The sequence below is a fragment of the Lichtheimia ornata genome (assembly GCF_029851405.1).
Source record: "Lichtheimia ornata isolate CBS 291.66 chromosome Unknown scaffold00006, whole genome shotgun sequence".
Taxonomy (NCBI): Eukaryota; Fungi; Mucoromycota; class Mucoromycetes; order Mucorales; family Lichtheimiaceae; genus Lichtheimia; species Lichtheimia ornata.
The window spans coordinates 151,274-164,224 of record NW_026695326.1 but is presented as its reverse complement, the minus strand read 5'-3'; the positions used below and the strand labels follow the sequence as shown (position 1 = coordinate 164,224).

The 12,951-nt window shown below is 43.6% G+C and overlaps 4 protein-coding genes across 4 annotated transcripts; all 4 read right to left on the bottom strand.

Moving 5' to 3' along the window:
- Positions 1 to 40: 40 nt before the first annotated feature.
- Positions 41 to 2,433, bottom strand: O0I10_002221 (uncharacterized protein; the record flags this gene model as incomplete). Its single annotated transcript, XM_058482305.1, has 9 exons — positions 41 to 91; positions 159 to 329; positions 380 to 455; positions 506 to 1,471; positions 1,537 to 1,867; positions 1,923 to 1,960; positions 2,025 to 2,166; positions 2,228 to 2,292; positions 2,354 to 2,433. 9 exons carry the CDS (start codon positions 2,431 to 2,433, stop codon positions 41 to 43), a joined length of 1,920 nt encoding a protein of 639 aa, XP_058346803.1.
- Positions 2,434 to 2,789: 356 nt separating this feature from the next.
- Positions 2,790 to 3,953, bottom strand: O0I10_002220 (uncharacterized protein; the record flags this gene model as incomplete). Its single annotated transcript, XM_058482304.1, has 2 exons — positions 2,790 to 3,491; positions 3,558 to 3,953. The coding sequence occupies 2 exons, from the start codon at positions 3,951 to 3,953 to the stop codon at positions 2,790 to 2,792; spliced, it is 1,098 nt and encodes a 365-aa protein (XP_058346802.1).
- Positions 3,954 to 4,855: 902 nt separating this feature from the next.
- Positions 4,856 to 6,648, bottom strand: O0I10_002219 (uncharacterized protein; the record flags this gene model as incomplete). Its single annotated transcript, XM_058482303.1, has 2 exons — positions 4,856 to 6,264; positions 6,510 to 6,648. 2 exons carry the CDS (start codon positions 6,646 to 6,648, stop codon positions 4,856 to 4,858), a joined length of 1,548 nt encoding a protein of 515 aa, XP_058346801.1.
- Positions 6,649 to 7,428: 780 nt separating this feature from the next.
- O0I10_002218 (uncharacterized protein) lies at positions 7,429 to 9,264 on the bottom strand (the record flags this gene model as incomplete). The annotated part of the gene is made up of 6 exons (XM_058482302.1): positions 7,429 to 7,784; positions 7,847 to 8,063; positions 8,124 to 8,192; positions 8,254 to 8,511; positions 8,572 to 9,155; positions 9,219 to 9,264. 6 exons carry the CDS (start codon positions 9,262 to 9,264, stop codon positions 7,429 to 7,431), a joined length of 1,530 nt encoding a protein of 509 aa, XP_058346800.1.
- Positions 9,265 to 12,951: the final 3,687 nt, after the last annotated feature.

Here is a 12,951-nt window from a genome sequence, read left to right as displayed (position 1 = left end):
GTTGTCATTCATTCATTCATTCATTGAAACAATATCACAACTAGCTCATATTATCCAATGCATTCAGGAAATCTTTGAGCTCCATATATGACTACAATTGCATTGATGCATCAGTAACCCGTTGAAAAGCATTCATTCTCTTTTATATACACTCTCACCTCTTGTTGCTTTTGAATTTTCTTTCTCATATCCTCCAATTGCTTAACCTCTTGACGGATCTTGTTTGCTTGCTTTTGTTCGCTCAACATCTTGACACGCACGGCGTTTTTCTGATGCCGAATTCGCCTGAGCCTCGTTTCAGACTTTTTCTGATCCTTCATATTTCGTATCTACATACGTCTTTAGTATACGTGATCACACATGCCAAAGTATAACTTACATGATCACCAAGAGGGCCCACCACATAGTTTTGGAACATTTCCAGATAAGCTTGAAGCATCTCATCTTGGATACTCCTAATAAAAGATAAGTATACTTGCACACTTTTGGTTTCCATGCTACTTACGTGGCATTGGCGACAGCTATTTGAATCATTTCGAGTACCTGATCAACGAAATTGAGCTGCGCGAGCGCCTTTTGCTGCGTAATTCTCACAGTAGTTCCCAACATGGCATCATGTAGCTTGTCCTTGATCATCTCGGTAGAACGGATTGTGTCAGGGTTGAGCAATAACACCTTTTGATCAGCAAGACGTTCAATCACCCTCTCCAGAATCTCATGCTGATCCACATCCGGTTCATCTGATGTTGCCTTGTCCTCCTTGTGTACTGGATGTGTCCTTTCAATGGCCCGATCACCATCCTCATCATCATGCGCGGAAGCACGTGCTTTGGATTGCACCGGTGTTGAATCTCGTCGATTGATCTTGCTAACGGGCCGATCCTCTTGTTCACCATTATTCGTTAAATCATGTGCTCTTGACTCTCGTCGATTTATCGTTTCAATGGGTCGATCCTCCTGTTCATCATGCATTGATCCTCCCATATCTCCAAAATCAAAATCAATCTCGAAATCAACATCATCTGGTATGCCTCCCATCTCGGATGCTTTGTCACGGTGATTATCAGATTTGTTGGATTGTGGTTGCTGTTGAGGTTCCTTTGTAACCAAATCCTCGGTAATTAGTACCTGAGACGATTGAGGTGGTGGTGGAGGGGATTGTGATTGTTGCTGAGGCAATTTGGATGATGGTGGAGATGATGATTCCGGTTCCTTTGTAGGCAAGTTATCGGTAATTGGTGCCTGAGGCGATTGGGATGGTGGTGGTGGAGGTGATTGTGATTGCTGTTGAGGTGATCGAGCTGGCGGTGAAGATGATGATTCCAGTTGCTTTGTAGCCAAGTTATCAGTAATTGGTGCCTGAGGCGACTGGGATGGTGGTGGTGATTGTGATTGCTGTTGAGGAGACTGGAGTTGGGGTGGCGATGGTGATCCCTGTTCCTTTGTAGCCAAGTTCTCGGTAATTGATACCCTATAATGTTGACCCACTTATATTAGCACAAAGATCTATAACGCCTTTCGGTGATTTCATCTTACCCATCCTTCTTATCAATGAGTGGGGTCTTGTTATCATCGTTCCCATCATGGATATGTGTGTCTTCTTTATCAACATACACTGCAAAGCCGGTTGTATGCTTGCGCTTATGCGGTACAACGTGATTAGAAGGTTGTTTGGCTTGTAGTTGCTGTTGAGGAGATCGAAGTGGTGGTGATGGTGTCGATGGTCGTTGCTGTTGAAGGGATTCGTGTGGTCGTGGTGGTGTTGGTGGTGGTGATTGCGGTTGCTGTTGAGAAGATCCTGATGCTGGTAATAGTGTATGCCTTGATCCTTGGCTTCTAATGGATGCCGAACTTGGTCTACGCATATCTATAGGAACTAATGAGCAAAAAAGGTACCCGTAGACTTGGATGAAATCACTCACGTTGTTCCTTTGTAGTCAAATCATTGGTAATAGATTTCCTATAACATGGACCCTTTGTATAAGCACAATGATCTGTAACATTTAGAAGTAATATCATCTTACCCATCTGTCTTATCAATGCGTGGGATCTTGCTGGTATAATTCTCATCATAAATACGCGTGTCTTCTTTATCAACTTGCACTGCAAAGTCGGCTGTATGCTTGCGCTTATGCGATACAAAGGTACGTTCTGGGTGCTGACGACCTATATAAATAATATCCTCAGTATTGGCTCCTATTAATAGGCGCTTGATAAAGCAACATACGGTATTCTTCTGCTCGTAAAATGACGAGAGGTGGAAGCTGATTTGGAGTCAACGATTGAAGAGGTCTAGTTGTAGAAAAGCAAATGAGAATCTGGTGTCTCGTTCGTGTCGCATTGGCATCCATACCGTGGACCACGATGTCGCTCGCGATACCGTTCAGATCGTTTGTGGGATAGTTGTAATGGTTCCTCGTTTTCAGTGAACATCAGGGGAAGGGAGAATGTGAAAGAGGATAAAGAAAAAGCTATGCTGCCCAATTAGCCCAGCCATTTTTGGAGACCACACGTGCCAGCGTCTTTTACCTGCCTACTTGCATACTTGAAATGATGACACAGTCCCATATTAGAATGCCCATCTCATATACAATGAACTTTTTGACAACTTGTATTCATAAACGGTTTCTTATCCGGTTCATGCGTTCTTTCTTTTTTAATCATAAGCATCGTGTATAAAGTGAACAATGAAGCGACTGAAAGCAAGTCTGCTGTAGTGGGGCACGAACCATGAAAATGTACATAATGAATCGAGACATGCATTTATTCATTGTTTCCATGCAACAATACTATTTTCTATCCATCAACATCAATTCCTCGCCTTGTTCAATGAGACGCCTCGTCCAGCAAATGACTTGATTCTTGACAACTCCTTCGAGCAGACACACATTAACGCATTGGATATTCTTTGTTTCTCGCATGATGTGGAATGGACACAAGAGGGAGATGTCATTTTCCTGATAGGGTTGACCTTCTTCATTGGTTGCATCGAGAATTGTTTTTTGTCCATACAAGACACAATACTTGGCTGCATTGCCGACACCTTCTTTGAGCACAGCAAACTCATGTTTGGACATGGGAACACCAAAATAGAAACCAAGAGGGACGTTGACAGGGATGTTGCGCTTGGCAACGAGTCGAGAAGAAGAACTATCATTATCATCATCCTTCACCACACATACTAGATCGGACCATGTCTTTGGAACATTGTCGAGATTTACTTGTAATTCTTGTCGACGTGCTAGCACAAAGCGATCAAATTCATTGTCGTATTCGCCATCTGCGATGACTCGTACACCAAAATACAAAGGCCAATCTCTCTTGATCAACTGCAACTCCCATTGCTTGTATGCTTTCAATGCATTTTCAAATAAAGCTGGGTGATCGATTGCTAGTCGATAATGGAGACATGCACTATCTTGAGGACGAATGGCTTCGAAATAGCGATCCACATTGTGAGATAGAATGGCTGATGCAGAGTTGACAGGCGTCTACAACAACAACATCATAAGATACATGAGCACGTGATATACTCGCTATCTTTCAAGCCTCTTTACCTTGCCTTGGAATAAACGAGGGGTATTTTGTTCCTGGCTAATCTTGGTATCCAAATCCAATGCTGTCTTTATGAGATCGGAGCGAGGTATGCATTTCGAGGGATGCTGTCGTATAGCCAATGCGAGTAATGCTGCTTGACCATGACGATGGGTAGGCGATGCTGCTGCTGTTGCTGTTGTTGTTTGTTTGTCACGGATACGTCGAAGCTTTGGAGCAAGTGGTACAGAGGAACGTCGAAAAGTCTCATCCAATACGACCTTGACTATGGTTTTACGTCGCTGAAGCTGAAGACCTCGTTGCTGTTGTTGCTGCAAGATGTATTGCCTATGTGAGCTTGCAACCATGGCAACTCTGCTGCTGGTGCAACTACTCCTACTGCTGGAGGGCACGCTCATGGAAGTATCATTGGATTCATATCGTGTTGGTACATAGGAAAGAGGTTCTTCTGTGCATGTCATGAAACAAAGAGAGTCAACGACGATTTCGCGTATCGTTTTGCGCTACTGCAAGCAGATCAAGCACCTTGTAGCCAATGACAACTATGCTGATGGTTACACAGAACATTCATGCTCAAGGCCTCCACCAGCAGATAGGATGATGTGCTTTAGACATTCAGGCGTGATCATTTATTGCATGCGCTTTATGAATCATTTGCTGGAATAAAGATTTTACGCTTATGGCACACACCCACATGATCCATTTTTCAAAGACGTTTCATTCACAAGTTAAACGACCCATCATTGTGTACAATCCAGTTGCAAATCAATAATAAAATCGATGAATGGGATATGCTGTAAATAAGCAAGATTCGTTTTTTATACAATCAAGATAACGTGGATGGTGTGATAGAATGGGGATAATGGTCGAATGGTACGGCTTATCCAATCATCGTGAACCGAAAGCTCATATCTTTGTATAGAAACGAAGGAGGTGCTGTCAAGGAAGCAAGCTCACAAGGGTGAGTGTTTGAGTTTTGGCTTGTGGAGACAAGCACATTTCAGTGCACGGCTTGCAGAGACAAGCTTGGGTGCTGCACATGTCGGCGTTTGAATTGTGCAGCCAAGCGTGGTGCTGCACATTTCAGCGTACGGCTTGTGCAGAGTAAGTTGGGCGCTGCACATTTTCTCTCCGATTGTGCAGAATGGTGTTTGTCGCTTGAAAGCCTTCTCGTAATCCTCTTACGATGTATAACTGAAAATGCTCCTGGGGATGCCACTGTTGGATACTATCGTGTATGCACCCCATCTCTTTTATCATCCAACCTGCAGCTGTCAACAAGGATCTTTTATATACATTTTTATTCATTATCAATTATGGACACTAGTCGCCTTTGGATATTTGGCACAACGTATGACTTGTTGGCTTTGGCGATATCAGAAGAAAGAAGCAAAGCGAGTTGGGTGAGATTATTGTTGAGGTCGTGATTGTAGAGAATAAGCATATCATCCGCATCGTCAAAAGACAGCACGATTTTATCCATGATCTCTCGCACTTTTCCAGCCGCACATTGGGACGTCAATTGGTTCACGTATGCTTTTGACAGTGATGGTTGGGTTGTTGACAAAACTTGATGTGCAATATGCGAGAACAATTTTGATGCAATGATGGATGCTTTGTCATGCGAGTCGCCTTTGTTGCTCCCATTCTCGTGATTGCTGAAGGTGAACACTGAAAGTGGTTGGCAGGAGAATGGTGTTGTCAAAAAACTCGATCCACGGATCAAATAATAAGAAGATGGATGGTGAAATTGAGAGCGTATTTGCCGCAGCTGGTTCGTGAGGTTGAATGGTTCCAGTTGCCTTGTTGTGGTATTCGTGGATAGCTTCACCGCCTTTTCCCAACTCCCATGATCGATAAATACCCGGATAGCTTTGGATTTCAAATTGGCGGTGCATGTTGTTGGTCCAACTTTTGGTTCCTCTTTTATGTCGAGACGCATGGTGGATGTCACCAGTGCATTCATTGTCTGTGTCCCAATCGTCAATTTTTCTCCATCAGCAGTATTCAGTACACAAGGCCACACGTTCTCGTAATGGGATGATGGTGGAGGAATAGAGCCATCTTGATTTGACATTTCACGATGTATATCCACTGAGCGACGACGGCAATAGGCTTCGATAGTGTTGACAAGCACGGCGTGCCCCGATTTCTCACTTATCAATATGGATCCAGCAAGCACTTGTGCACAAGCATACTTGATTTGCGGTACATGTTCCCAATCGGTATTCAGCATCTGGCACACTTGATCATTGAGCTCGAAATATTGACGCTGCATCAATATCGCACGCAAAGGAGAGGAATGCAATAAATGAACCAACGTTGTCGTAGCAATCTCGGAGCAATGGTGGCTTTTGTGTAGCTTTGTTTTTGACGGCATGATGGGTTCACAAATAAAACGCTTGCCGGCCATGCGTTTGGCGTTTGAAGAATGGGTGATCGCGTTGAATTCGGCTTTTTGGGTTGAATCGTTGTCTTCGATCAATGCTATCGGCTCAAGTTGCATCTTTGCAATTATCCATTCATTCTTGGATTGCTCTTCCTCACTCGCTTCCATGGATTGACATGCGTGTATAATCGATTCAGTAAAAGAATGACGGCGTGTGGGATCGGGAGGTGGTGGCAAAGATTCATCATAGGATGGGCATGTTGGCAAGGGTATGTGTTCAACCTCGTATATCTCATCATCACGATCAAAGCTGGAAAGATCTGCATGAAACAAAGAGTAAGTAATTGGGATGTCTTGCAAGCTTTTAAAAAAGGTACCTTCTTTGTCATTGCCACACGACCCTTTCTCCCTATCCAGATGCATTCTTATCCCTGACAATGTCTTGAATAATCCTTTGCAATATGGACACGCCAGACTGCCATCCTTTCGCTCTAGCCTCAGATAGACTCGTTCTTATAATACAAAAGTGTCAAACTTGAGCCATTCCTTGTTCAGTGTATCGTACCTTTGTCGCCCTGGAAACTGGTGGTGTATTGCAATTGGTGATAGTTGTTGACATGGTTGCGAAACGACTTTTCTGTTTTGAAAGAGGACTTGCAATCTGGTTCTTTACAGACTATCACGGGGGAAGTTGGTTCATCCATTGCAATGTTCTCGTGTCAAAGTGAAGCATGGGGTGTGTCAAGAATGCAAAGAAGCAAGCGCACAAGGAACGCGTCTGAGGTTTTGGCTTGTGCAGAAAAAGGTTGGGTGCTGCACAATTGCGGCGTTTGAATTGTGCAGCCAAGCGTGGCTGCTGCACACTTTGGTGCAGAATGGCATTGCCATGGAAACGGTTGTGCCACAACCTATAGTAGGCTGAACCACCTAATTCAACTCTGCACATGTATCTCAGTAGGTGGCTATATCAATGGGATGTGAGTATGTGCTTCATCAAGCACGATACTCATTGTTTACCATTATTATTAAAAGACCATTGTTGGGATGTTGATGGGGCTGATTGATTGATGGGACGGCTTCACAAAGAGCCATGCATGAATCAGGATCTGAGATAAAGAAGGTGGCGATATCTATCAGCATAATACAATGACATCCATCGACTACCATCACGAATCACTTGGTGTGCTCAAATGAACTAATACATTGTTCAAGGATTTATGTGGGTGTTCGTTTCAGAAAGAGAAGTTGAACATCGCTGGCAAACCTAGTGTGCATACACGCAAATGTTCCCTGACGGGATATAAAAGCATCCATTTGCCACTTGGATTAAACATGAATAGGAACAACAGGATACGCTTTTCACTAATCTACTTTGTGGTTGGTTGGATAAAGCTATTAGAACACATTTCAACCACCTTCAAGCCGCCATTGAATAAACCCAACATTATAAGACTTCATATTTATGATGAACGAAGATGACATTTTTAATGGTTGTTGTGTTCTATTGCAGCATCTCCTAAATCAAGAGCAGCCATTTCGCCATCAGTTGCTGGTGCGTTATTGTTGTTAGCCGTAGCCAATGTTGATGATTTGTTGTTGGTATCTTTGATTGACACGCCACGTGGATAAAGCTTTGGGCTGATAGGAAGGATCGGACTCATGGCATCTTTGACAATTTCACCACTAGCGCCCACAGGCAATTTGATTGAGAGGTTGTCTCCTGTTGCATTTGCCTTGAAGCTAGGCTTCTTTTGATGGCCAGTGGATGTTGATGCAGATGGATGAGCTGCTGCCGTCTTTGATGGTTTGGGTCGATGAGTGTCCACGGCATCAATATCAACTAACAATCATGGATCAGTCTCTTTGATACTTTCCCTCTCCCTGTTGTCCATGCCAACCTACCCTTGAATCGTTTTTCCTCACATCCATAAGCCTTTGGTGTCAATTCAATCACAGTGTGCAGTGGAATGTTGATATATGGCAAATCTTCATGGTTGTAGTTCATGAAATACGCGTAGATGCATCGTAAAATTGCTTGATGACCAATGATTAAAATGTTCTCATGTCGTTCCAATGCCATGATCACTGGCTCCAATCTTAGGACAACGTCTCTGTAGGACTAAATGGATCATCATGTTAGGTACAATGGTGAAAATGATAGGATGGCAATCATCCTTACCTCTCCTCCTCGATATCTGTAGTTGAATTTGTCTTCGTCACGATTGGCATAATCCTCAGGATACTTTTCCTACATACAAAGTGTCAATCCATGTCCCATCTACCACGAGTATCCACCTTCTCTATCGTACCTCGATCTCCTCATATGTCATTCCATCGCATACACCAGCATCCAACTCATCCAAGGCCTTCCATTGCAGCTTAGGATACTTGAGAAGCTCACCCGTTTGAATCGTACGCTTCATGGTAGATGTCCAAACCGTCAAACTTTGATCACCCAAATGCTCATGGATTAAACCTGGAAGTTGTGCTGCATATTGTCTTCCACGCGGGGAAAGCTCCGAATCGCCGCCGATTTTGCCATTCACATTGAACATGGATTCGCCGTGCTATACAAAGGAAAACCTATCAGCCATCCAATACCAACAATGATTCACACCATCCCTTACCCGACTAAAGTAAATTTTGCGTGGGGCGATATGCAAGTTCATCAAGTAATACACAATCCTTGATTCGAGATAGCCTTGGATCATGTTGATAATGACTTGACTGCCGACGTTGATAAGCTTGATATAGGTGTAATCTTGTTCGGTGACGGTTTGATAAGAATCTTGGTAGTGATCAATACGTGCACGGAAATCCACAGCTGCTGCATCGGGATCCATATTGACATAATCAGGTGATGATAACTTGACATCCTTGATATTGGCGAGAATGAGCGATTCGTCCTGGCAGATGGATTCAATGAAAAGCACAAGGATATCTTTGCTAGTCAATTCGTCATGGAGCCACTTGCGTCGTTGATAAGTGCTGTTGGTTGCATCATAAATAGCCACAATGCCTTGCTCCTCGTCAAACCATCGCATCATGTCCTCCAATGCAGCAGCGGCTGCCTCTCGACGTTGTTGTTCTCCAATAGCGTTGTGTGGATCAAAGAATGTGTGGGGCAGGTTGGCACCATGCAACTGGCGTCGATAGTTACCGACATTGAATACTTTGGTCTTGATACCCAACCACGTCAAGTAACGGCACACTATTGTAGAGTGAGTTGATAAGATACATGAAGCCATCCCCCATTTTATATCCCTGATAGTACCTTTTTGTGAAATGTATGTTTTGCCTCGAGCAGGCAAGCCGACCATCTAGTTTCCCAATGGTGGTTGTCAGTATACATAAACGCGCTTCTCGATCCCTTATCTATATACATACCACGCATGCTATACGCAGATCTAAGAGATGTCTGCATTAAAGTTCCCATTCATTGACTTTGTACGAAGAGAAAGTTCCTTACTGAAGCTCATGTTGATATTCGAGTTGCGATGAGGAGGAGTGTGGAGAAGGAGTAAAGCTGACTGCCAAATCGAAAATAGACGGGGATGGCACCACATTGGTACGCCAAAAGCATGTCCGCGGAAACAGCTTTGTGTCACCGCGGATCGCTGTCCTCGGGTTTGACATGCGCATCATTGCATCACCTTTCGTTGTATGACAGGTCACCAGATAGGTATTGTCACCATCGCCCATGGAATGATGCATAATGCCACTTGAAGCATATCGTAGTATGCAAGTCATTCACACCTTGAGCTGCTGAGTTGTTATAACACTTGCATATTACCACGTGCAACGAATGATGCTTCTTTACTCTACTTGGGCCGCTTGATTAATAGAGTAGATGTAAAGCTCCGCATTGAGATAGTAAGCAAAGGTATAGATCGTTGATGCGTTCGAAGTGGGCATGTCATCTTCATCTATCATGACATCGCTAAAGAAAATAGAAATAAATAGTGATCCGCGGATGAGGAAATCGAGAAACACCGCCGACGATACAGCCGCATCCACCCTATTGTGCAATGTGAGGCTATTATGGATAATGGAGAGGATCAATACAATGCATAAAAGAGCCTATTGCCGTTGACATCGTACTCCTTGGCAACAACGTAATCATATCATCTTCAGGGATTATAGAATATTGCAATGCACGGAGAAAATGCCATTGTAGCTTCGTAGCCGATGTGCATTGTATGACAAGAGAAGACGGTGGTGGTTTTTGCTCCTCTTGCCGCTATGATTATGCAAATGCACTCCCCGTTGCATTGTTTCAGGCACATGCTCCATATATGAAAGCCGTTATTTACGTGTGTTCACTGTGTCTACCGATCAAGGTGCCAGCAACTTTCGACTTTTTATGTTAAAGAAACGTATGTTCATACAAACAATGTCTTACTACGCGCAATTTCAACATGGATATGATTTGTGGTAGATGATGGGTGTCATTGCTGGTAATGGAATATCACCCCACATTGCTTATCTCAGACCCTGATTTATTATGCTTGGACAATCAATCATACCAAGGCTCTTTGTGACCTTGCCCCAACAATCCATCATCTCATCACCTATCCCAACACTCTTTTCTCCCTGTTTGTTGTCACAGAAATACCCACGCCCACCATGCAGGTATAAACAAGGATGTCGTCGCCCATTGCTTTCTCCTCCCACGCATCTCCTCCTACATTTTCCATCATGCCATACTTTGATTGCTGACACCTTTAAAGCCCTTGGTGAGTATCATGATTCAGATTCCTTTTTGTGAGCGATCCATGTACTAATATTTGTGATGGTCTCCAGCGTTTCATTGTTACCTTGTCTTCATTGTCACTGCCGTCATACTTGGCTTTCGATTAAGCTGAAATCAATAACCACCATGGAAGGATTTATGTCCACAGCGACATGTCGCAAGATGAGCTATACAACAATGTTATGAGTTCAACCTGGTACCAAAAAGCTGTCAAAATGGATAAAGAGATATTCCAAATGCTATCAAAGCACCGCTATGTCTACCACAAGGAACTAGGAGGTGTCTACACCAAGTGTCAATCATCCAGGAGATTCACTATACTAGCGCTCTTACAGCGAATAGCCAAAATCGTCATCTTGGCCCAACGGCATGCAATGGAAGGGCTCGCATAGTTGGTATCCCCCTTGGTTGAAGAAGGAAAGCGATTGATTACAAGATGTATGATGGCGGCAAGGCCTCCGGATTGGATCACTATTGCCAAACAGCCTAATGGTTGCAGATATCTGGGACTACTTGAAATGGAAGGTAGGCAGAGATATGTATTAGCAACGCCAACAGTGATTGATCCTATATATATAAGGACATCGAGATCTTTCGAGGAGGTCGAGGCAATGCAGGCCACAAGTTTCGGGTACGCATCACTGAAGGTGATTATGGCTAAAACCGTATCCAAATGCTAATCAGCTTGCTTGATGATGAAGCGCATACTCAAATTCGTTTTTTGATGTAGCTACCTCTTGAGATGCATCCGCAAAATTGGATTAGATGGCACACTCTACTACAGCCCGCATGATGGTGGTCATATTAACGGCCATTCCTGAATGCATTGGTGACATCCACCATGCGTCTCGACATAAGAGGAACCAAAAGTTGGACCAACAACATGCACCGTTAATTTGAAGTCCAAAGCTATCCGGGTATTTATCGACCATGGGAGTTGGGTAAAGGCGGTGAAGCTGTCCACGAATACCACAACAAGGCAAGTGGAGCTATTCAACCTCACGAACCAGCTGCGGCAAATACGCTCTCAATTTCACCATCCATCTTCTTATTACTTGATCCGTGCATCCGGTTTCTTGGCAACGCCGTTCCCGTGGCAACCACTTTCAGTTTTCACCTTCAGCAAGCACAAGAATGGAAGCAAGTGTCGTATGTCAAGTACCATATACATAAGATTCATGACCAAGTACAAGATGATAGAATAGACCACGGTATCATAACTACCACGCTTATCCCACAAGAGGAACCACGTGTAGCGCTTACACGCATACACTCAAGGTTTATAAACTCTATCCACCAATTTGTGTATCCCAACTTCCTCATATTATATGACTCCTACCTCCAAATAGCATCATCACACAAAAATCGTAATAGCGTATATAAGACATGTTGTAGTTGTAGCTGATAACAGCCGACCGCCATAGTCAATACCACATTGCACCTTCCCATTACACGCTTGTTGGAGGTTGCTAGCTTGTGGATTACATACTATTGCTTCGAAGATGGAATAATAAAGGTGGTCCGGTTAAGAAGTACATGGCTTTTGTGATACAATAAGGAGGAGTGAGAAGTGGGATGAGCTTGAGAAGAGAAAAAGTGAAGGGATCCCTCCATTGAGTTTCAGGATGAGTGACTCATTCAATATGTATATGTATCTTTTTACATATACAAATTGGTTTATGCTGCTCGACTTTCTTCTACATGCAAGTGTGATGCATACCTTGACACACCTTCATTATTGGATGCTGTTTACTTACGTACCTTCACAAAAGGCAATCATCATCATCATCCATTTGTGTAGCAACCTGCCAAGGACGTGTCTGTGTAACCACCACGTGCGGTTTCACTCAGCTCTTCATCTTTCCGTTAATGCAGCCGACACCATCCACTAGGAAAAAGCAACTCCATCACGCTTACAGCATAGGTAAAACATAAAGGTGCCTGTATCTCCAAACTTTACAATGAAACGTGGGGTTTTTATTAGAGCAATGTGCTCGGCTTGGCCAACAGCACCTTGTGTGAAAGTTTCAAGTTCAATGTCGCAACTAGCCCAAAAAATATTTTTTAGTCGTCGTCGTCGAAGAGGTCGACCCCCAGATCCAGTTTGGCTGGTGGCGACATTGCGAAATCTGGGATTAGCCACGATGAACTTGAAACTGGCACCCAAGGTGCAGTTGACCAAGCCGAGCACATTGCTGTAATAAAAACCTCACGTTTCATTGTAAAGTTTGGAGATACAGGCACCTTTATGTTT